At 41.5% G+C, this 15,526-nt stretch overlaps 1 protein-coding gene across 1 annotated transcript in view; it reads left to right on the plus strand.

Annotated features, from left to right (window-relative positions):
• Window positions 1-15,526, plus strand: part of NIBAN1 (niban apoptosis regulator 1) — a 66,465-nt gene that overhangs the window by 21,308 nt on the left and 29,631 nt on the right. Inside the window, exons 2-5 of the mRNA XM_035333084.1 lie at window positions 6,211-6,341; window positions 7,719-7,850; window positions 8,528-8,642; window positions 10,178-10,345. Coding sequence (XP_035188975.1) covers window positions 6,211-6,341; window positions 7,719-7,850; window positions 8,528-8,642; window positions 10,178-10,345 — 546 coding nt within the window. The remainder of the gene's footprint in view (window positions 1-6,210; window positions 6,342-7,718; window positions 7,851-8,527; window positions 8,643-10,177; window positions 10,346-15,526) is intronic.

Raw genomic sequence — 15,526 nt, forward strand, 5'->3', positions numbered from 1 at the left:
TTTTTTTTTTCTCAATCTGAAAGAAATGCAAGGGCAGCTTATGAAATGTCGTTTACCCCCTAAATGATGATTTGATGGTAGGGGTGATGCAGAACTCCCAGCCCACCCCACCACTTGCTCTTCAGCAGCTCTGAAGAAGCTGATGTCTGTGTCATGTACGCCTCACGGAAACAGCCTGTTGCTCTGCCATTGCAGATTGATGCTAAAATTTATTTCTCTGGGCTTTTCCATCTTACAGCAGCTGGCCTCAAAGAAAATACACTTGCAGCATGTGAAGGAGGGACTTGCGTGCTTCTTGAGAAAGGCATAATGTGGAAACAATGTGATTGCAATGGAAATACCTTCAAGAGAATTTCAGGTTTTAGCAGATGTTTGTGAAGGCGTGGAAGATGGGCTGTTAATGATGGGTAGCAGCAGATCAAAGGTGGGATAGTCCTGTCTGTGAACTTCACGAGAAAAATTTTCTTGATTCAGGTCTGGGAGAGAAATGTGTCTGTAGGAATCAACCTTTCAGTGTGACTTGGTAGATGAAACACCTTTAAGCAGGATTAGTGCTCTATATTTGTTTCTGTATTTTTAACAATGAGGAGACAGTATTCAGAAATAGGAGAATCCATAATTACATCAAAAGCTGCTCTTGCTATTGGGAAAACGAGCCTTTTCTGTAGAGTCTGTGGGGTCTGACTCACTCAGCTCTGTCTCTCTGGAATACAAGATGCTCATCAAGTTGCATAAGAAGAACATTACAGGTATATAAACCTATTGAAATCTGTCATCATCATGCAACTCGGTATAAAATCCAGCATTGCTTTACAGAGCGCTCAGTAAAGAGCTATGTACCGAGCTGTAGAAAGGGAGATCAGTGAGGCTGGAACAGAGCCTGTTATGTTTGGCTCCTCCTTTGCTGTGGATCATGAACTTACAAATGTGTTTGTTTAGCTTGCCCAGAGAGAGGAGCTTAACTTTTGGTGGAGCACAAATTCCACACCCACAGTCTCAATAGGCAGAGCTGCAAAGAAATCTGTGTTTTTTTTTTGTTTGTTTTTTTTTTTTCAAAGGACCACATCGGCTTTCACACTTTTGCATAGAGAACATGGGTTAAGCACCCCAAAAAGTGCTTATGTGCTGAGATTTAGGAAGAGGATGATCTGAGGTATTATTCCATCCTATGGCTTTAGTTTTGGGTGACTAGCAGGAATTTTACCATTGTAACTCAGCATCTGCCTTCCAGATGGGTAGTCCGAGGTCTGTGTGCACACTGGTGTGGTTGCAGCGTTATACAATTTTTATGAGAGTAATCTCCATAAATACAAAACAAGGCTGATCATAAATAATAGGTTTCAATATTTTATCAGGTGCAAATGGCACTTTCCAGTGTGTCTGCATCGGGGAGGGGTGGCTCCGCTAGGGAGCTTCTTGGTTTGGCTGCACAGGTACAAACAAACCTGCAGAGATGTGATTCACCCAAAGCAGAACATGGTGTTTGTGTCTGTCATCTCTTTTTTCATAACAGGTATTAAATGACTCATGACTAATCAGAATACTATTTCTATAAATAAAGATCAAACCAAGGTGTGCTTTCAGCAACAAAGAGAATATTTAGTGTTGCCTCCCTTTACATGTAGGACGAAGCCTCGGAGCACTTGGTGTTAGTCAGATGTAACTTGGTGTTAGTCAGATGTAACTTCTGGGTGGTGCCATAAGTACTGCATGAGAAAGACCATAGAAAAGAGGGAATCCATGGTAATTTCCACTACACTATTACAAGTCCCAGAGCACTGGAAGCTGATAGGCACTGTTAAAGAAGATATCCTGATCACTTTCATGGGTTTTCTGCTTCCCAGGTGTATTTAACAGATGATGGTGAGTATGATATTGCAGGGGCAGGAGTAGCCAAGGCTCTTTCTCCCCCTTCACAGCAAGCATCTGACATGTTTCAGAGCTGCCAATACTGAAATCCAGCTTTGCCAAGTCACGGAGCTCAAGTAAAGCATCACAAATTTTAGACATTATCTCAGTCGAAGGTGGTGTTTATCTTGGATGTAGGATGGAGTTGTCCCTTGAGGTGAAGTCAGAAATTATTTTCTAAACTAATTTCACTGCTACCCTGATGGGCTAGGAAAAGATTTTCTATTTTCCTATATAGTCATATTTATGTAATTATAGCAGTAATTTTTAAGCTCACTACTGAACTCACAGAGTATCATTAAGGTACGTGGTAGGAAGAGCCCGCACATCCCTGGCTGTGGTTTGCACTCCTGGACGGTGAGTGTGGGTATGGTCAGCTCATCCTTTTAGGTTTCCTTCTGGCAGCTCTGCTTGCAAGCTTGTGGAAGAAGCACAAGGAATGTGTCGGTCGTTCCCAGTCTGTCTCAGCACTTCACAGCAGTTTGAAGTGCTGGGCACTCACCAAGTAGACTAGTTATTGTTTCTTTTATGATTTATTTTGTCTAGGGTTTGCTTTTATACAGCAAATAAGCTAAGGATTTTTATAGTCCCTGTCCTGTGGGGCACAAAGTATATTTTCCAAGGGCTTAAGTGGTTTAAGAAGATAAATCTTCCTGCTCTCCAGAGGAACTCATATCACTGATAGTGGTATTTTTTGAAAGTCCCGCTCAGAAGTAGTGATGCTGCAAAGAAGAAGGGTCCTGGCAGCACCCTGGTGCCGGACACCAGCGCTGAGGGGCAGTGGCAGCCCTGGCAGCCAGCCCTTGTCTCTGCCCCTTCCTGGCTCCCAAATGGCCACAGCCCTGTGGCTGGGAGCGACTCCTCTGAGCCAGCACAGCGCTTACTGCTTCCAGGGGGGCAACCATCAATGCTTCTTGCTTCCGCGTGCAACAACATCTGTTTCTGTGCTTCGAAGCCACAACGTAATTTGGGCTAAATTACTGGGATTGAGTGCAGGTACGGTGCTGTAAAGCAGGAGGTGCAGCGTGAAGCGATAGGAGGGTTTGTTCTGTACCAAGATCTAAACCCTCAGCAGGGGGTGAGCATCTGCAAGTACAGGCCTTTTGACAGAAATCCTTCATCCCCCATCGCTGTTGTCTTCTCCTACTCATAGTTCTGGTTGCATGCAGGCTTCTACTGGAGGCGATCTCATTTCATGTTCTCTGAGGATAAATGCCCATTTTTCTGCTGGATACAGAACGCGTTTACACGGGCTGGAGCTGTGCCGTTGCCAGCCCAGCCAACTGGGAAAGTTGGCCTTGCTTCATATAAACAGCTCAGACTAAGAAAGCCACACTAAATTTGGAAAAGAATGAGGGGAACTCATTTTTCAGCTGTCCTGGAGTATTTTATCTTGAGTTGCCCCATGTTATCATCTCATGGGAAGAGATTCTATTACTCATTGCTGTTTCCATCATGTTTATTTTCAGATAGCATATTTTTATCTTCTGTAAACCAAAACATTTAAAGATCCACTGGCAAACAATGGATCAAGGGTCTGTTGCTCTTCCCGCCTGCAACTTGTGTTGCAGCTCCTGTGGATCCAAATGCTGTAGGGTCAGGTCCTCAGCAGTTCAAGTGGCATTCACAATCACACCAAAAAAATTTCCCTTGTAGTCTCAAGAGCATTTTTAATACTGAGATCCTTTGCAGATACGGGTGCCAGGACTAGAAGAAACAGCATGAAACATTTGCTACTTGAGTCATTATTTTGATTGATAATATTCTACAAAGAAAAATTGCATTAATGTCATACTTCTTAGTATATATATATTGTGAATTGCTTAGTTCCTTTCTTTTGGGCTATGATACTTTAAGCTAATCTAAGACACATTTATGCTGAGGAATCACCCTTCTGCATCGGCTTAGCCATAATTGAAAGACTTTGCCAAAATTACAGGTATTTCCTGTGATTGTTGGGTGTTATTCTAACACCAGAATTTTGTCCTTGTCTCATTTCCTCTAAAAATTTTTACTGCAGGATGCAGGCAGTAGGCACTTACAGAGTCAAGTGATGTCCAGCGTCCCAGAGCCCTCTGTAACAGATTAAGAGGCCACTAAAAGCTGGAGGAGAAAAAGCCAGGATGGAAAACGGGCAAACCCTGCCAGTGGCCCGAGCAGGAAACTCCACTGGGGCTGGGGCCAACAACATCCTACAACATCCTACTGCTGGCAGGGACTGTCCACTTTGTGAATTAAAAAAAAAAATGCTGTAAAGAAGGTTTTGGGAAGCCTTGTCCTTATTTGGAGAATAAGTTTATGCCTCTGCCCAAAGCAGGCTGGTTTTAAAAGTCTGTCAGATGGGCAAGGATTTTGTGCTTCAGCAGCACTGATATCCTGCTATTATACATGAGCACATTCTATAATTACTGATCTCAACAAATATGGTTGCTTGAAGCTGGAGGGTTGGAGTCTAGATTCTGATTTAGGTCTGTCCCACAGCTGAATTTGTGAGAAACTCACATACCTGACAATTTAGCACGTCCCCGCAGAGGCCTCCTCACGCCCCCCCTGCTTTGTGTAAGGATTTTGCAAAGGCTGAGGGCAAGAGAGCTGTGGGGCTCGGAGATTTTACAACACGGATGCAATTGCAACTGTCTGGAAGTTATGGAATGGGCAGACTTTATAAGAGATTCACTTACTTCGCTAAATCTTTTGTTAGTGCCTGTCTCTGAACTCCTTAGCAAACCAGCTATTTGTCCTTGGCAGTCTCAGCCACACAGGTTTGATTTGTAAATGGAAATAACGGAGCCAGAACTGTTAGATCTTGGACCGTAACATCCCATACACCGGAATATTCCATGCACTTACAGTCATCCACAGCTTTCCTCTTTCTTTAACCGTATTTGTTTTGATCTTTAAAATTATTTGAGATGACAAAATGCATGGACATCCTGGGAACTGTGACAGTATATAAACTCCCTTTATGTGTGTGTGTTTGTGTGGGGGGGAAATGGCAATAAAATCCATAGTAATATTGGAAATTTTTCATTATTACTTTAGAAGGACTGTGGTTATATGCTTGAAACAGCAAATATGATGAGACCTTTCTATGAGTTTGTCATTGCTGCTCCATACTTACAGCCTGTTGTATAAAATACAGGAACATCATGAACCCCCCCCACAAGGAATCCTTTAGGTGGCTGCCTGGTGGGTGGCTGGGAGCGTTTGTCTGTCTGGGTACATCACCATAGGGGCAGGTGGCCCAGACCCTGAGCACTGCGTTGCTTCTTGCTGGTTCCCGTTTCACCCTTCAGGAGTGCTGAAAGTCTGTCCTGGTTTGGAAACCCATGCATATGAAAGGCTTCAGAAAAATCAGAAAAATTCAGTAAAAGCGTATTTTTGTCTTTTTTTTTTTTTTTTTTTTTTTTCCCCCAAGTGGGATAAAATGTAATTTTGAAAGCGTCAAAATCGTTTGAGGTGTGAAATTGTTTCTGTGTCCTGTGCTCAGAAGAAACCTTTGTCATGGGGCTCCTTAAAACAAAGAAAAATGGGCTGTCTCCAGTATCCAGGATGCTCTTCCAGAAATCGAGATCATAGTCCGGGTTTGGGACTATTGCTTCAGAGTCACATAAGTACAGGTGATTTTATCTTTTAGTTTCACTTCCCTGTCTGTAAAGCATTATTATTTCTTTGGTAGAGCTAATGAGTTAACTACTTGTAAATTGCTGTTAAGATTTCCAGAAATTAGACCCTCAATGTGTTTACTGCTGCTACTGCTGCTGCTGAGATCTTGAGCTTAGCAAGACAATACAAGATCAATGTTTCATGCGATGTGACTCAGTATCTGTTTACATTAAAACAAAGGAGGGGCTGCAGTGCCCAAACCTAGAAACCATACTTTGTCAGAGCTATGAGTTGGCTTTAAAACCTGATTATGTGACAAAATTGGGTAATGTGTCTAAACACTATCCAGTACCAGTTGTGTGTGTTTCTTTGGAAACCTTATCAGCTATCAAACATCCGACTCTGTGGCAATATGTTCCTGGCAGAGACAGAGAGCATCTTTCCTTAACAGATTTGGGATATGTTTCGTCCACTTCTTTCACTCCTAGAATGAAAAAAAATATATCAAAAAATCTGTGCTTGTGTTATCACAACAGCTGAATGCATCCATAAGGGTTTCCTGACCTGCTGTGTAGCAAGTGGCCGTTGGTGCAGTTGGGTAATATTTTAGGTTGGTGGTGATAACTGCTTTGGTTCTGCATTACAGTTCCTGAGCTAATGTATATTAAATGTAATTAATCTTTATTTCTGCTTCAGGAAAAACAGAAGCTGTCATAAAGAACTTCAGCCCACACTACAAACGCCAGTACACCGTGGCTTTCTGCAAGCACGTGCAGAATGAGCTGGAGCAGCACCGTGACTCCCAGTCACAGTTCCTGAAAACCAAGGTAGGAGGACATGTGGGCCTGGCCCCATCCTGAAGCTGCCATACAGCTCTGCTCTCTTGCATGAAATAATTAATGCATTAACTATTTAAATAACGCATTTAGTAGTTGTAATGTATGGAAAACATGATCTGGAAGTACATTAGCTACCAACTGGGCTCGGTTTTCTTGTTTTCCCAGTGTTGAATGCCCTCAAGTAATGTTAATAGGCATTACAGATACCCAAAGCTTCTAAAAATCAAGTCCAAAATTCTTGCAAAGTTATTTAGATGTTCCTGTATGTAAAAACACAGAATTAAAATACCTAATAAATGGGTATTAGGACATTTTGTATGTGTACGTTCTTATATATCACCCAAGTTTACGCAATAAATTTGCAAATGTGGATGCTGGATTTGGTTTGGTTCAGTTTTAGGTGGAAAAGATGTATTTGGGTGTGGGTTTAAAGTTTACTTCTGATTTTTTTTCTTAGTTTTGGCTGTTCTACAATCTACATCTTTTGGGAGGGTATCATAGGAGAAGAACCTTAATGTGTTTCTGATACAAAGTATGCATTTCATCAATGTAAAGTTGTACACTTGGGCAAAACTAGTTGTTTCCCAATGATTGCAAGGTTTTGCAAGGATGTTGAGAGAGATATTATATGTTTAGGGCAGAAATTTAGGTAGGAAACTCAATTAATCCTTTCAGCCATGGCTAAAGGATTCCTTAAAGTAGATGATAATAATCCCCTCTGTGAAATAAGCTACAGAGAGCTGATTTTTTATTAGAGCACAAGAAAAAAAGAGAGACAAAAGTCTCCTTATTAGAGGAAAATGTGGAGAACCAACCTTTAATATAAAGAAGGTACAAATCTAATTTTTTTGGCTATGTTCAAAATCATGGATTTCTGATGCTCAAGAAATGAGTAGGGAAAAGATGTGATGTAGAGGGTGCGGTGATAGAAAAGCAGCATCTTTCAAAAATATGTGTGCCAGTTATAAGAACACAGGTGCAAAAGTATTACAAAGAAATGTGAGAAAATTGACTATTTTGTAATAAAACTTTGCTGCATCAAAGAAATATTTTAGTGCATATTGGAAAATAGGCAATAGTGATCTATGTCATCTTACATTCAGCATATCAACTGAAAGGTACATAAGAACATCTCTGCCTCAGAAATCAAAAAGTGGTGTTGAAAGGCAGAGCTTCTCTGCTGCCTCATCACCACAAACTACAAGAATTTGTGTGTGTGTGTAGGATCTGCCTGGCACAAACTGATGTGTATTACTCCAGATTTCATTTGAAGATTGAAAAGCCCTCATAGCAGTCTTACAGAAATAAAAGCTTCAAAATGGCCAGTAGTACAGTCATTTCAAATCTAGAAAATTGTCTTTGCAGCCAAAGTCAGAAGCTGAGACAGTCTTATATGAAACAGAGTTGCTGCATTTTGCTGAGGACCTGAAGAAGTGGAAGGACAGATATGTCGTTATCAAAAATGACTACACTGTGGATTGCTTTGAGACCAAAGAGGTAAACACTTCTTCCTGTTATGTTCTTCTATGCTCACAGAGAGACCAAGACCTGATGAATTTGTTGCTGCTACTGTCTTTGTTTCAAGCAGTAATAGATGAGATGTTGTCTCCGGAAAGGCTGCTCCAGCCTTGTGGAGTTGTCTGGAACTTGATAGGGATGCCTGAGGGTACAACAAAGTACCTTTCATTGGCCATAGACATTTGCATAAATTCGCAGATCGCTTACACAGCACTTTGAACCTTCCTTTGAATATCACAGAACACTTTTTTGTATGTCATTATAGTATGTCACCAGGTTGGGTTTTAAGTAGAAATTTTTGGGTTGCTTCAAGCCTGAGTATAGTGAAGCTTTTTGTTTTGTGGCTGCTGTAGTCAAATAGCCCTGGCTGACAAATCAAACAAATGTGGCTTAGCAGAAAATCCAATCCTTTTCCCCTCCTTTCAGTCCCTGATTCTTTACCATGGCTGATAAGCATTGAGAGAATATTTTTAAATATGTTTTTTACTTAAAGATGTTTTAGATTTGACATGTGCAATGAATATATCTGAAATTCAGTCTGACAAAACCTTCTCCGTTTGGGGAATGCATGCATTAACTTTGTAAATGGTATGATTATTTTATGTTTTCCCTCTCCTTAAATCTCAGTTTTGACTCCCTCTGTCTTGATTTTCCAGGCCTACCTGAAAGGACTCAGCCCTAAATATCATATTGTTCCTGCAGGGGGTAAAGTGCTGACTTCAGAAGAAGATTACAATTTACTGTCTGATAAACATTTTCCAGATCCTGTTGGTAAGCCTTGGTAAAAGTTTAACTGCCAAACCTCAGGCTCTTTTTCTTACACAAGCCACTTCTGGGCAGACATTGAGGCTACTTTAAAGTAGATTAACAAAATATGCACAGAGTCAAATCCTAATTTCAAAGTGGACATGTACAGAAGATGCCACAAACTAAAGTTCAAAGAAATGCTGGCTGTGTTTTTTGTCCAGTATCCCTACACAAACCCTTTGGAAGCTGTGCAGAAGCGGAGCAGGAACCACACTACCATTGTTCCCAGGCTTTGTTCATATTCCTGGTTTATTTGTTTCCATTTTTAGATGCCAGCTGCCTGTGTTGGTTCACAGTTGATAATATGTCCCACAGAGACGGCAGGAAGGTTGCTGTTGCTGGATTTGTTGTTTCTGCAACAGGAACTGCTGGGATTCTGCCTGCCCCCACTCCAGCCGTTGAAGATGAAGAAAGTTCAGTGTTTGAGGGATCAAGTCTCTCCATGTTGTAGAGTCAAATTTGGAAAGGGATAGGGGCAACAAGTAGATAAGTTGTCTTTTTTTTTTTTTTTTATGATGTCCTGTCTCATACTACTTGACTTACGAGTACTAGGAGGTGTCCCCAGTATACCCTTTCCCAAGATGGTACCACTGGCATAGGATGGTCAGAGGCTGGCATGGGGCAGCAGTGCCTGGAGGTGTCCTCAGCGTGTCACCTCAGCTCCAGAGGAGTCAGGGATGAGCAACGTGGAGCAGCCCAAAGCCACACCACTTTGGCCTTCCCATGGCTCTCCCTCTGCAAAGAGTGGCTCAATTACTCTTTTACAGCCTCTCTGCCCTTTTGTGCAATGCTGAGATGACCATCTTTTGGCTCTTGATGCACAGCACTGAAACAAGATTAGTTATATTTGTTCACCTCTAAATGGTGTTGTACAGTATCCCCTGCACACAATGACTCAGGTCAGGCTGCAACTGCAGATACTTTGTGCTTTCTTTGCTTCACCATCCAGGGCTTGAAGTGACAGTCCGTCAGGCCATGCTGCAGCTCCGTTTGAAAATCTTGGACACAGGGAAACTGCTGATGTTCCTTCACAATTTAATGCAGTTTGTTTCTACATGGAAGACTGTATGCTCCTTTATGGTCTCTGTGTGGAAGACACCAGAGTTGCCCAGTATCTTACTTACTTGCCATGAAAACCTTTTCCCTAACAGTTACAGTCCAATGACATAGTTTCCTTGAAATTTTACCAAAAATATGTAGTTTATGTCTACCTTGAATATAAAACAAGAGGACATCAATCTGCTACAGTATAACAGGGAGGTAGGTGGCTGGTGCCAGCTAAGTTCGCTGGTCCTAGCTGTGTCCCACTGAAACCCCCCAAACCACTTGCATCAAGACAGGACCTCTGATTCTAAATTTTGATTTTGATATGTCACATTCATTGCTCAGCTCTAGCAAAGCTCTCTTGTTTTAACAGTTCTCTCTGTGCTGTCATAGAAGAGAAAAAGAGCCAACCCCCAAGACACCAGAAAATTCTAATTTTAGATGTGTTTTTGTAGGGTCAAGCGAGAAGGAGGTTGCTCAAGCCTTCGTTCAGCTGCCTAGAGAGTTCCCAGTGTACCTGTGGCAGCCGTTCACCCGACACAGCTACTATTGCTTCCAGGAGCCAGAGGCTCAGAGGCAGTTCAGTGCAGTGCTGAATGACTGCGTGAGACACTCAAATCATGGTGAGTGAAAAAAGGATTTCTGCCTGTACATCATTTACACCGGTGAAAATTTAAGTAGCTTATAATAGTAAAAAAAAAAAAAAAAAAAAAAGAAAAAAGGTATGAAAATGAAAGTCACTTATGAAAGCTGTTCGTTTTTCAGTGCCTGAGAGAATGCATTAACATACCCCTTTTCCTTGCTTTGCTGAGAGCTGTTAGGTTGGATTTGAGCTGCAGTGTAGCAAGCATGGAATAGAAGACGTGGGAATGACTTTGAAAGTGGCACTCTCCTTTCTGTCAGTTCCAGTTCATGTGAAGCCGGTATCTTGATACAAAATCATATGAGTTGTTTACTAAACATGGCATGTCAAACTCTCACCTGTGTTTGCAAGATTAGCAAATGCAGCATAAATCTAGTAGACCATGTGTGTATAGTGTTGAGGGAATGCAGTCCTCCAGTACACATTTGAAGTCTTGTACATACATCTCCAATGGTCAAACATTTTCTGTTTTTGTTGGGTGTTGAGATGGCAGCTCCAGTCCTCAGCCAGGGTAGAGCCTTGTGGGTGGAACTGGAAATATGTGTAAGACACAGTATTGATTGTTTGCACAAGGTGCATTTTAAAAACAACTTTCTGAGTACATTAGACTATAAAATTTGAAAAAACACACAAACTTGTGACTTGCTAGGAATATAAAAATAACCTTGCTCCCATGAAAGTGGAATAGCATTTATAAGTGCTTTTCACTCTTTCAGGTGAGTGAGTTGATGTGATTTTTCTCTTTTTTCATCAAGCTGACCTGATTCCCCCATTGATGTCCAGGCTCTTCCATGCCTTTAGTTTTGCTTTCAACTCCAATTTACTCCTGCCACCCTCCGTGGGAGGTGGAAACAGAGAAACTTCTCCAACAATTTAATCTACTTGGGCCTGAAGCCCATGCTTGTAGAGAGATTAATTGAGAGCGCAATGTGTAGATGGTCTGTTTTGCTTACAGCAGTTGCTGCCAATGTTTTTCTAGCTGTTGCTTTTGTCTGCTGGTCATCAGTTTCACCCTATTACCCTCAGACAGTTGTCTCACGCTGTCCTCCCTGGATTCTTCTCAATTACCACCTCTTCTCTCTTGTCTCCACTGCCAAAAATATTCCTGGTCCCCTTTAAGACTCCATTCCCTGATGTCAACGCACATAATTCTATTTCTAGGCAGTCCCCTAAGATGCACGGTTACGTGCCTAGGGCTGGGTGGTGGCTGGTGGCAGGCACCTTCCTTGCAAGACATGCAGGACTGCCAGTCCCAGTGCTAATCAGGTCATGTACACTCTCCCAGCATGCTGGGGTCCCCCTTGCCAGCTCATTTCCAAGTTTGTGCTGAAGGTGGAGAGACACAGCATGCTGTTCTAGCACTACCAGCGTCGTACAAACCAGACGAAGCATCTCTGATACAAATCATTGTAGGCGTGGGGAGGCTGAGTGCTAAAACACTGTGGTAAGCAAATACCCAGTTATGGGGACCATAAAGACTCTTTCATTACTAGATTAGCATATGCTAGAGGCAACAGTCTAGAAGGAACACACCTTCACTTGGCACTTCCACATAGTTCAAGTCTATAGTCTCAATAAATATTCCTTTTATAGCTGGCAGAGGAACCCACATTCCCATAGTGTGCCTGAAGGCAAAGCCTGCCTTTGTGATTTACGGTTCTGATTAGCCTGCTTTTAGCTGTGGTCATCCAGTATGAAAATGCTCCAGACTTTGGAAAGCTACCCCTTTTTTCCTCAGCAGGGCTGGGTAAGGAGATGGGAATACAATCAAGTTTTCCTGGCACTGTGAGTCCTCCATGACTTGAAGCCTGTTCATTAGGTTTGGGGTTTTTGTTTCTCTATTCTGGAGCAAGTGTAATAGGCTTGCAAAGATTTTGGCAGCCTTTTTTTTTTTTTTTTTTTCCTTAAAGTTCAGCACATCACTCTAGGGCACAATTCTGAATTGGCAAAAGCTGGGACTAGATGACCTAACAGGTCTTTTCCATCTTCAGTGCCTGCAAGTCTGTGTTTTATTATATTTCATATGGCTCAGCTGTTGCTCATTTATGCATCTGTTCCAGGATTTATTCCTCTTAGCTTTTTCTGTGGTCAAGTTATTATCCAACGGAAGATTTTTAGTGACACCTTTATCAAGGCTCATCCTTTCTGTCACATTATTTCTGCTTGACAGACTGGGAGATAAAGACAGTCTGGATTAAGACCTACTGTTACAATGGTAAACATGAACAGGTTTTTATAGCTAAGTAAATGGGACCCAGTATTTTCTTGATTTCTTGCAGTTGTACCATCTCCTAGAAACCAGTGTCATCAGTGGAAAAATTATCACTGACCTGCACCTCAGTAACCTTAGCTCTGCCCTTGGAGTAAACTTCTTCAATGTTCTTTTTTTAAAGGACTTCATATTGATTTCTATTAGTTCCTGTGTGACTGAAAGATTACTTTATTAATACTTTTTTTTTAAGCTTTATTTGCAACCAGTTCCATCCACAAAAAACAGGCATCTGAACAACTTGACAATGTTACATATACATGCAGCAATACTACAGGCTAATAAAGCTCACGATACAAAAAAAAGCTGTGTTCTTATATTAAAGGAAAAGTGAAAAGTGAGAAGAAATGTGAAAAATCCTCTAAGTTTGATTATGGAATAGAATTTAGTAGGACGAGGAGCACTGGCCAAGGCAGACTCTCCCCATCTCTTCATTGCCAGGGCAGATTTGGCAAGGGCAGGAGAAAAACAGATGTAATGTCTGATCAGAGGCTGCCTTTCTGTCTTTTCAATAAAATAGCACTAGGAGTTCTGGAAAGGAATGTATCTTACTGGGTTTCAGCCAAAAATTCAGAGGAGTTTTTAGTTAAAATCAGTTTTCTCCCAGGAAGCAGAATTAAATACCGTCTCCCACTGAACACAAACCTTGAGTAAATCAGCGTGTGGTTTTGACATAGGAGCTACTCTGGGATTCAGCTATTTACTCTCTTCAGAGTCTCTCATCTTAAATAACTGGTCCGTCCTGTGTTTCTGGGTTTTCATGTCAGAACTCATGGTCAGAAGAATAATAACAAACATGTTTGGATTTAAGGGTTTACTGCTTGCAGGTATGATTCAGGTGTATGGACTGTGGGGCTTTCCTTCCCCCTCAAATTTTCTGTTGTGTTCAACTTTCCTTTATATTAATTGATGAGGGTTTGTAGCTCAAAGGAGCAATGTTTTACACCCTTCTTGAGTACAATTCAGATAAAGCATATTAAAAACCTTTAAAATGTGCCTAAACCAACCAGGACCAGATTGGCCATGGTACCATAAATATTCTAGCTGAACAGGATGTGTACACCAAGATTCTGTGAATTAGCCTGATTTGAAAGTTGAGTGATGGATTAATCTAAGTACAGAAATCATCCAAGTTCAGTGATTCATCTGGGCAGCTCCCCTTCTGCTCTTTGCAAGTTGGCTTTTGTGATGCCTCAGGATTTGGTGAGATCCGAATATTTTGGGGGTTTTCAGCTGTGAGGATGTGTGATTAAGGGCTCATTGCTGAAAACACAAATACCCAGGGAGCAGCAGAGGAACCCTGACAGAGAATAACAGAGGAAAAAGGAGATAAAAGGGGCCAATTAGGTATAAACAGGAGGGTGGTGAGTCCAGTCAAGCCCCACGCTCTGTTATTTGCTGGCGAGTGAAGCCTATGTCTATGTATACCAGGTAGAATTAAGGATTTCAGTGGGCTGCATTCAAGAACATTGCATGCAGCTCTGAAGTGCCATGATTTGTGGAATATTACCTGGTGTGCATGTACGTAGTCTTCACTCACTAGCGAAAATCAATCCAGAGTACTTGGCAAGTAGGAGAGGAGATGTGGGAGGCAGTGATCGGACAGACCACAGGACTGGGAGAGGGACTGGAGGGACCATAGGTCTAAACCAGCTAGTGAAGAGAAGTAGGGGCCTGAGAGTTACTGCTCTGGGACCAAAGCATGGACCAGTTATCTGTGGGGCAGGTAGGGAAGGATGTCATGAGAGCTGCAGCTACTGGGCTGCCAGATTTGGCAACCCTAACATAAGCTATGTTTGCGTTTGATACTCTTTACTGGTGGAGTTCAAGTCAAATAAATTTCAAAACTTGTTTTCACCACTCAGTGTGTGGTCCTTCTCCTGTTAAACTTAATAGTTATGAAACTTTGCTTCTAGGGAAAAAAAAAGCCAACTGTAAATTTGCATGCTCAGTACAGAGGTGCAACTATCTAATCTTGGCTGTTATCTCAAAACTGCTTTACAAAAGCTCCATCAAAAAGCTTCCTTCCCTCCACATTGTCCAGTTCTTTACCAACACCTTTGTAATTAAGGATTTCAGTGGGCTGCTTTAAAGAACATTGCATGCAGCTCTGAAATGCCATGATTCATTTCTCATTGAATTTATCCTAAGGCATAGGATATAAAACATTATAATGGGCATATTTGCTGCTTTCAAAGCTTTTTGGCTATTATGAATGAAAGGGTGAGCTAAATTAGTTAAATGACTTGAATGTGCATATAGAAAGATAATTTTCAGGGGAGGTCTCTAAACAGAGAACATGGGTGAGCCAAAAAAAATGTTCATGGCAGAAGAGGCTTTTTCTAAGCCAGCAAATACAGAGGAGTCAATCATAAAATGTGGTGAAGAGTAATAGGATTTAGTGATGACTCTTCCTAGAGATAATTCCACATGCAAAGAAGAAAGCACAGTTCTCTGGGCACAGTGCTACACAATTAAGCTTTCAACATTTGTTTGTCTGTCCTTGTGCTGTACAAGACTTGCAGTATTTTCCCAGGGTGATCATAAAGCCTTCAGTGTTTCAGCAAAACTGAAAAATAAATGTTTAAAATGGCAAATGTGTCAAGACAAAAGAGAGCTGTCAGAAGAAGATGCAGGTTCAAGGGCTACTGGAAAACATGATCTGATCTTAGTTGGGACACATTCACAATGTAGCAAGTGTGGGGTTATTGATTTTAGTAAATAATTTGCATTGTTGACCACAGTAGAATTTTTTATATTTAAAGACCCTTTACTACATCATGTCAAATATTTTGCTATATTTGTTTCAGTTTTCATTATTCCTTCCTTCCTTCCTTCCTTCCTTCCTTCCTTCCTTCCTTCCTTCCTTCCTTCCTTCCTTCCTTCCTTCCT

The sequence above is a fragment of the Oxyura jamaicensis genome, chromosome 8 (assembly GCF_011077185.1).
Source record: "Oxyura jamaicensis isolate SHBP4307 breed ruddy duck chromosome 8, BPBGC_Ojam_1.0, whole genome shotgun sequence".
In the NCBI taxonomy this organism is placed as follows: Eukaryota; Metazoa; Chordata; class Aves; order Anseriformes; family Anatidae; genus Oxyura; species Oxyura jamaicensis.